This window comes from Oncorhynchus nerka, linkage group LG5, assembly GCF_034236695.1.
Source record: "Oncorhynchus nerka isolate Pitt River linkage group LG5, Oner_Uvic_2.0, whole genome shotgun sequence".
NCBI lineage: Eukaryota > Metazoa > Chordata > Actinopteri > Salmoniformes > Salmonidae > Oncorhynchus > Oncorhynchus nerka.
In genome coordinates, this window is record NC_088400.1 from 34,904,751 (window position 1) to 34,914,213 (window position 9,463).

General features: G+C 42.5%; 1 protein-coding gene across 1 annotated transcript; it reads left to right on the forward strand.

Annotated features, from left to right (window-relative positions):
• The first annotated feature begins 219 nt into the window (after positions 1–219).
• On the forward strand, positions 220–9,125 carry trmt12 (tRNA methyltransferase 12 homolog). Its single transcript, XM_065018187.1, is given in 11 exon segments — positions 220–272; positions 560–588; positions 7,130–7,280; positions 7,435–7,459; positions 7,462–7,546; positions 7,674–7,777; positions 7,779–7,816; positions 7,818–7,830; positions 7,915–7,951; positions 7,954–8,212; positions 8,214–9,125. Coding segments are annotated over 11 exon segments (885 nt in total). The 3' UTR covers positions 8,305–9,125.
• The last annotated feature ends 338 nt before the right edge of the window (positions 9,126–9,463 follow it).

Genomic DNA, 9,463 nt, shown 5'->3' on the forward strand with positions numbered 1-9,463 from the left:
AGGAACTCAGTTGAGTATCAACTTACTATTGAGAGTTAGAATAATAGAATATACAAGGTGTAATTTTGAAATTTGGTTGCGCATCAGCAGTCACTCAATTAGCTCATGTTAGTGGTACGCAGACCCACGAGCCACTGCGGCCCCTAATGAGTTTAGTTTTTTGTGGCCCCCACACACATCAAAGTTTCCCATCCCTGTATTAGAGTGACCACTCTAACAATGGAAGTACATGTCCTCAAAGATGGAATGCAGGTGGGAGGAGGCGAAATCAGGTGGGACCATTCTAGCCAAAGAGAGGTCATATGTATGCCAGCCATACATACATACAGAGAGAGAGAGAGAACTCATCTTTGTATCTGTACAATTATAGTGTCTGAGACAGCATGGGCAGAGCCATTGAGGCTGTCTCCATTTTAAAGTAGTACATTTTCTTCATTGGCTGATTGCTCCCAGTTCAGTAGTTGACTACTTTAAAATGGTGGAAGCCCTTGATGACAATGTCCATCCTGAAATGTCTTATTGGATAATCATGATGAGACCTCTATCTCTATGACAACAGGCAAAACTCCAATATCAAGTCGTTTTCAGGTAAGTTGCCAAAATGCAACGTGCGTCCACTTATGTCTGTGCATTTGTAACAACCTAACCATTACAAAACTTATATTCAATCAAATAAGCCTCACGTAGCAAATTAGAAAGCTTTTTTGTTGTTGACCAAATTCGACAGTCTAATTAGCTAGGTAGCTAGGTAACAGTGTCTAGGTTTCCATCCACTTGGCGACAGATTTTCATGCAAATATTCTAAAATCAGCATAAAAACAATATATTCTCCCACCAGAGGGGTGTTTGCATCAAACTGACATTTATTGCTAAAAAATGCTTTGCTTGGTGACGTGTAGTGTACATTATAACAATCGTTGCTGTTAAATTCCCATGTACCGAATAAAAAATAGAAGTTAAATGGGTTTCCATCGTATTTTCAACTCTACTGATGTTTTTTTTTCAGTATACAGTGCAGTTGTAGCTTACATGAGGAAATTATTATGGACAAAAGAGCAAGATTGTTTTGTTGTTTTTGTGACAAACAAACAAAACACAAACCAAGAGACATTTACCCCCCCCCCCCCTCTCTCATATGCACAAAAAGCGTATGTCTCTCAAATTGTGTGCAATTGTGTTTACATCCCTGTTAGTGAGCATTTCTTCTTTGCCAAGATAATCCATCCACCTGACAGGCTGTGGCATATCAACATGCTGATTAAAGAGCATGATTATTACACAGGTGCACCTTACGCTTGAGACAATAAAAGGTCACTCTACAGTGTGCAGTTTATTCACACAAATGTGCCAGGAGTACCCTGGGGGCAGAGCATACAGACAGGGGTTGAGTTTATGTTCATCTGGAAAAGTTGTTTAGGAGTCGCATAACTCATGTGGCAAAATTGTAGTGAGTCATTTGGGTTCCTGATGAGAATATGATGTTGGACCAGACAGTACTCCAGTTAATATCTACTGCTGGTATATCTTTGTTCCATTGTTAATAGATTGGTAATATGTTGGTTTGAAGAGGAATATATACCATGCTGGTTCGGGACAAGGTAGCGCGTCCTGTTCACCGGACGTGCTACCTTGTCTCGAACATGCTGTTTTCGACTCTCTCTCTCTCTCTTTCTCTCTCGCTACCGCACCTGCTGCCTCTAACTCTAAATAATTGACTATGAAAAGCCAACTGAACATTTACTCCTGAGGTGCTGACCTGTTGCACCATCTACAGCCACTGTGATTATTATTATTTGACCATGCTGGTCATCTATGAACGTTTGAACATCTTGGCCATGTACTGTTATAATCTCCACCCGGCACAGCCAGAAGAGGACTGGCCTCCCATCAGAGCCTGGTTCCTCTCTAGGTTTCTTCCTAGGTTCCTGCTTTTCTAGGGAGTTTTTCCTAGCCACCGTGCTTCTACATCTGCATTGCTTGCTGTTTGGGGTTTTAGGCTGTGTTTCTGTACAGCACTTTGTGACATCGGCTGATGTAAAAATGGCTTTATAAATACGTTTGATTGATATATATAATTTGGAGACTGCCCTTACCCTTGCCATTATTATTTTGTGGATAGGATGAGATGATCAGATCCCCAACGTACTCCATAAGCACTTAGAGCAGAACAAAGCTGCAATTAAAATTAAAACCAGGCAGATGGTATTGCTTTTTCATGTCTTGGAACGCATGTAGGTTTCGACTGTCCACAATGTCAGAGAGAGTATGAATTCCCCCCTCAAGCTGGAAAACATATAGGCTGGCCACCCAAAAGGAGACTCATTATTAAACAATGGCATATTTTTTTTATTTAACTAGGCGAGTCAGTTAAAAACAAATTGTTATTTACAGTGACGCCTACCAAAAGGCCTCCTGCGTGGACATGGGCTGGGATTGAAAATAAAATAAATAATATGGGGGTGATAATATATTTGCAATTGTTCCCCACTGAACGCCATACTGTAAGCATTTGCGTGATGATAGGGTCAAAGGTGAGTTTAGCTTTTTTGATTGAGATGTTGAAATATACCAGATCTTGGAGCCTGTACGGCGTTGCTATATTCTCCTCCAGGGGGCGCCAGGCCACTGGGTCTAAACCACACACGTATTGGGCGCAGAATAAATATACGTTTTATTTGTCAAACGGCAGCCAAGCGTCGATCATAATATCACCAGAATAAGACACTCGATATTTATTGAAAAGATGCATCAAGCTCATCACTGTTCACCATCCTGTGAAGTTCATCACAACATATTTAATCTGAAGCCTAATAAACTGCATGCTTTCCTGAGTTCCTGGGAGGAGCGCACAACATATCATTGGTAACTCCCAAGTTTACTTAGATATTATTGTTGTTATATAAATAGTTGCGCATAAAGGCTTTCCACCGCCATTTCCCGCATACCTCATTTTACCGACAAAAAATATCCCAGCTTGTCTAGAATATTTTTTTGTCTACATTTGGAAAGTTAACTGACAAATTCGTTGTTTCTATCCGGATTGTCGTGACATTTTGTTTCCGACATGTTACTTTTACTCTCAGATTTTGGGCGGAGTAATCAAATCAAATGATGTTGGTCACATACACATGGTTACCAGATGTTAATGCGAGTGTAGTGAAATGCTTGTGCTTCTGGTTCCAGCAGTGCAGAAATATCTAACAAGTAATCAAACAATTCCCCAACAACTACCTAATACACACATCTAAAAGGGGTCAATGAGAATATGTACATTTAAATATATGGATAAGCGATGACCGAGCGGCATAGGAAAGGTGCAACTAGATATCATATGCATATACTGTATTATATACTTTGAGTAATGTAAGATATGTAAACATTATTAAAGTGGCATTGTTAAAGTGACTAGTGATCAATTTGTTAAAGTGGCCAGTGATTGGGTCTCTATGTAGGCAGCAGCCTCTCTGCTGAGTTAAGTGATTGCTGTTTAGCAGTCTGATGGCCTTGATAGAAGCTATTCTTCAGTCTCTCGGTCAAGGCTTTGATGCGCCTGTACTGACCTCGCCTTTTGGATGGTAGTGGTGTGAATTGGCAGTGGCTCCAGTGGTTGTTGTTTTCGATATTTTTTGCCTTCCTGTCGACATCGGGTGCTATAGGTGTCATGGAGGGCAGATAGTTTGCCCCCGGTGATGCGTTGTGCAGACCGCAACCTTGCGGTTGAGGTCAGAGCAGTTGCCATACCAGGCTATGATACAGTCTGACAGGATGCTCTCTCGACAGGATGTGGACCTGTAGAAGTTAGTCAGGGTTTTGGGTGACAAGCCAAATTTCTTCAGCCTCCTGAGGTTGAAGAGGTGCTGTTGCGCCTTCTTCACCACACTGTCTGTGGGTGGACCATTTAAGTTTGTCGTTGATGTGTACACTGAGGAACTTGAAACTTTCTCCACTGCTGTCCCTTCGATGTAGATAGGGGGGTGCTCCCTTTGCTGTTTCCTGAAGTCCACGATCATCTCCTTTGTTTTGTTGACGTTGAGTGAGAGGTTATTTTTCTGACACCACACTCCGAGTGCCCTCACCTCCTTGTAGGCTGTCTCGTCGTTGTTGGTAATCAAGCCCACTACTGTTGTGTCGTCTGCAAACTTGATGATTGAGTTGGAGGCTTGCATGGCCATGCAGTCGTGGGTGAACAGGGAGTACAGGAGGGGCCTGAGCACGCACCCTTGTGGGGCCCCAGTGTTGAGGGTCAGCGAGGGGGAGATGTTGTTTCCTACCTTCACCACCTGGTGGCAGCCTGTCAGAAAGACCTGGACCCAATTGCTCAAGGTGAGGTTGAGACCCAGGGCCTCCAGCTTGATGATGAGCTTGGAGGGTACTATGGTGTTGAATACTGAGCTGTAGTTAGTGAACAGCATTCTTACATAGGTATTCCTCTTATCCAGATGGGATAGGGCAGTGTGATGGAGATTGCATCGTCTGTGGACCTGTTAGGGCGGTATGCAAACTGAAGTGGGTCTAGGGTGGCCAGTAAGGTGGAGGTGATATGATACTTTATTAGTCTCTCAAAGCACTTCATGATGACAGAAGTGAGTGCTACGTGGCGGTAGTCATTTACAGTTGAAGTCGGAAATTTACACACACTTAGGTTGGAGTCATTAAAATTTGTTTTTTCAACCACACCAAAACTACAGTTTGTTAACAGGAAATTTGTGGAAAGTCGGTTAGGACATATACTTTGTGCATGACACAAGTAATTTTTTCAACAATTGTTTACATACAGATTATTTCACTGTATCACAATTCCAGTGGGTCAGAAGTTTACATACACTAAGTTGACTGTGCCTTTAAACAGCTTGGGAAATTCCAGAAAATGACGTCATGGCTTTAGAAGCTTCTGATAGGCTAATTGATATAATTTGAGTCAATTGGAGGTGTACCTGTGGATGCATTTCAAGGCCTACCTTCAAACTCAGTGCCTCTTTGCTTGACATCATGGGAAAATCTAAAGAAATCAGCCAAGACCTCAGAAAACAAATTATAGACCTCCACAAGTCTGGTTCATCCTTGGGAGAAATTTCAAACGCCTGAAGGTACCACGTTCATCTGTACAAACAATAGTACGCAAGTATATGGGACCACGCAGCTGGGACCACGCAGCTGTCATACCACTCAGGAAGGAGATGTGTTCTGTCTCCTAGAGATTAATGTACTTTGGTGCAAAAAGGTAAATGGTCAGGAAGGCCAGAGAAAAAACAGGTACAACAGTATCTATATCCACAGTAAAACGAGTCCTATATCAACATATCCTGAAAGGCCGCTCAGCAAGGAAGAAGCCACTGCTCCAAAACCGCCATAAAAAAGCCAGACTATGGTTTGCAACTGCACATGGAGACAAAGATCGTACTCTTTGAAGAAATGTCCTCTGGTCTGAGGAAACAAAAATATAACTGTTTGGCCATCATGTTGTGGGGGTTCTTTGCTGCAGGAGGGACTGGTGCACTTCACAAAATAGATGGCATCATGAGGGAGGAAAATTATGCGGATATATTGAAGCAACATCTCAAGACATCAGTCAGGAAGTTAAAGCTTGGTCGCAAATGGGTCTTCCAAACGGACAATGACCACAAGCATACTTCCAAAATTGTGGCAAAATGGCTTAAGGACAAAGTCAAGGTATTGGAGTGGCCATCACAAAGCCTTGACCTCAATCCGATAGAAAATTTGTGGGCAGAACTGAAAAAGCATGTGTGAGCAAGGAGACCTACAAACCGGACTCAGTTACACCAGCTCTGTCAGGAGGAATGGGCCAAAATTCACCAAACCTATTGTGGGAAGCTTGTGGGAGGCTACTCAAAACGTTTGACCCAAGTTAATCAAATTAAAGGCAATGCTACCAATTACTAATTGAGTGTATGTAAACTTCTGACCCACTGGGAATGTGATGAAAGAAATACAAGCTGAAATAAATCTTTCTACTATTATTTTGACATTTCACATTCTTAAAATAAAGTGGTGATCCTAACTGACCTAAAACAGGTAATTTTTACTAGGATTAAATGTCAGGAATTGTGAAAAACTGAATTTAAATGTATTTGGCTAAGATTGTATCTAAACTTCAGATTTCAACTGTAGTTCAGTTACCTTTGCCTTCTTGGATACAGGAACAATGGTGGCCATCTTGAAGCATGTGGGGAAAGCAGACTGGGATAGGGAGCGATTGAATATATCCATAAACACACCAGCCAGTAAAACCTCTTTCTACCTTTCTGACAATGTCCAATATGTATGGGTGGTTCCATTTTGGTTTTAAGCACTTTTTGACCACACCCCTTTTGATTTCAACAAACTTTCCATACTCTTTCTTATCTTATATATAATATGTATGTTGTGTCTTAACCGATGGCGGTCACAAGAACAACACCCCAGATGATGTAAAATAGGGTCTAAGCTACAAGATATGCAGAAAATGGAAACAAATCTGAGATTGACCTTAAAGGTTAAATTACAATTTTTATTAAAAAACTTTTTTTTCAACTCAACCGTTTTATCTTTTCCAGTGATTGCAGACATGGATTTCTCGTCGTATGGTCGTGTACGCAAAATGGGTCAACTTTAGGCACCTTTATCTCCTGAATGTGTTGGGATTCAGGTTCAAAAAATCACTTTCTGACCACTTCCACCATAGGCAAATATGTATGGGAAGTTTTGTTCAAATGAAAAGGGGTGCGATTAAAAAAGTGATTAAAATCAAATGGAACAACCCATATGCAAAGTCTTAATCATCTACTGATCTCTAGCTTCATTGACTTTTTGGATTGAAATCTAACAATTTGCTGTAATTGTTCTGCTTTTCTCTATGCAACAGGCTCCTCTGCTGTCAAAGAGAGAGAGGAGGATCTCAAGCAGTGACAAGCTGGTGAATGTCTTATAGGACCTACTAGAATCCCATGGTGAGAGATGGACTGAGGATCTGAAAGACGATATGCATCACGGTGGCCAGCGCCAGTATGGAAGAAAACAGGTATGCTATAGTATAGCATACAAACTGTTATCATATTGATACAGGCCTAATTTTAGGTTCTGTATGGGTTTAGTGTGTGTGTGTGTGTTTATTCCAATGCATCTGTTACAGGTCCAGATTTGTGGCCAGCAGTGGCCCAAGCACTGGGTGCAGAACATTTGGCAAAGAATGCTTGAATCTCCAAGGATGGATTAAGAACTCCGGTAGTGACCATGCTAGTTGGAGAGGACAGCTGGGTGACACAAGTACACAACAATATCAGGTAATGACTCCTTTAACCCTTTCAATGACATCACTACCAGTATTCTTTAAAAAAAAATGGTACCAGAATTGTTACTTTGTAGTCTCAATGGAATAGTTGCATGTTATGTACTCCTTGTCCAATTGTTTTGTCATGTTTTACAACTTTCTTTGAGGGATGAGTTTGATGTGACCAGGTGCGCATGTTCTCTGCTGGCAACATCACAGAGAAGCTCAGGGTTGCCTCATTCAACTGCAGTGGGGAGACTGTGGTGGATTTATATGCAGGTAAGAAAATACATCTTGTATATATCTGTGTATATTATCCATGAATTACAGAAAATATTCATAATCTATGCATAATTTAGCACTACAGGATTATATTGTTATTCCTTATATTGTTATTCTTTATTAGGTATTGGCTACTTAACTATCCCATTCTTGGTGCATGCGGGGGCCAGCCATGTTCATGCTTGTGAGTGGAACCCAGATGCCGTAGAAGCCCTGCAAAGAAACTTGGGAGTTAAATGGAGTGTGGCATCACTGCACCGACCACAAGAGACAACCGGCAAGTAAGGAACAACATCTTTATACTGGAGATCAGAACTCAACCAGTTTATGTGATCTGAGAATAATCGTTTTGGGTGTTTTTCCAGCTCACATTGTGTAACCTGGCTGACCGGGTGAATTTGGGTCCAGCTCTGCGGGTGGCTGGCCTGTTGCCTGTCGACTACTGAGGAAAAGGACCGGTGGCATGTTGCAAATTCACCAGAATGTTACCGCACCACTTCATATTACAGACTGTGACACTTCCTCTGTTCCTGTCATGGAGAGAGTGGACATTTCTGTAGGAGACCAAGAAGAGGTGTCTCCTAAGGGGAGTGACAGAGAAGTTTGGGGTGCCTGGACAAAGGACACAGCCATCCACGTTGCCTCTCTACTGCAGGACATCACTCTGGACTGGCGTCCAGCACATTGAGCATGTCAAGTCATACGCACCTCACATTCACCATGTAGTACTATTCTTAGAATGCAGGCCACTCTGAGGAGACAAAAGACAGGACTGTAGCATGACTCTTATTTGTGTAGTCGTACCAGTGGCGCACTGGGACCAAAAATCGCCCCTTTCTAACACACCGGCCCATTTTTTTCACCTTGAGGCCCCCATTATTAGCAAGATAATGAGAATTTTGCGCTAAAACCCCAAATTAGACAGGCCCACTAGGCTAAAAATGGACCAGTCCATCTGGCGTACTCTGCCATTTGTGGCTATTAATAAATTGTTGCACACTAATTTAAATGAATCAGAATGGAGTTTTCTTTAATGAAAAACATAGTTTATAGGTTTATACAATGTGAAAATTAAACTGTTGTTTACCGGTTGTTGTACAACTGATTTTACAAATGTTTATACATGCAATGACTGGCTGCTTTGTGTGATGTACACTGCTCAAAAAAATAAAGGGAACACTTAAACAACACAATGTAACTCCCACGTCAATCACACTTCTACGAAATCAAACTGTCCACTTAGGATGCAACACTGATGACAATAAATTTCACATGCTGTTGTGCAAATGGAATAGACAACAGGTGGAAATTATAGGCAATTAGCAAGACACCCCCAATAAAGGAGTGATTCTGCAGGTGGGGACCACAGACCACTTCTCAGTTCCTATGCTTCCTGGCTGATGTTTTGGTCACTTTTGAATGCTGGCAGTGCTTTCACTCTAGTGGTAGCATGAGATGGAGTCTACAACCCACACAAGTGGCTCAGGTAGTGCAGCTCATCCAGGATGGCACATCAATGTGAGCTGTGGCAAGAAGGTTTGCTGTGTCTGTCAGCGTAGTGTCCAGAGCATGGTGGCGCTACCAGGAGACAGGCCAGTACATCAGGAGACGTGGAGGAGGCAGTAGGAGGGCAACAACCCAGCGGCAGGACCGCTAGCTCCGCCTTTGTGCAAGGAGGAGCAGGAGGAGCACTGCCAGAGCTCTGCAAAATGACCTCCAGCAAGCCACAAATGTGTCTGCTCAAACGGTCAGAAACCGACTCCATGAGGGTGGTATGAGGGCCCGACGTCCACAGGTGGGGGTTGTGCTTACAGCCCAACACCGTGCAGGACGTTTGGCATTTGCCAGAGAACACCAAGATTGGCAAATTCGCCACTGGTGCCCTGTGCTCTTCACAGATGAAAGCAGGTTCAC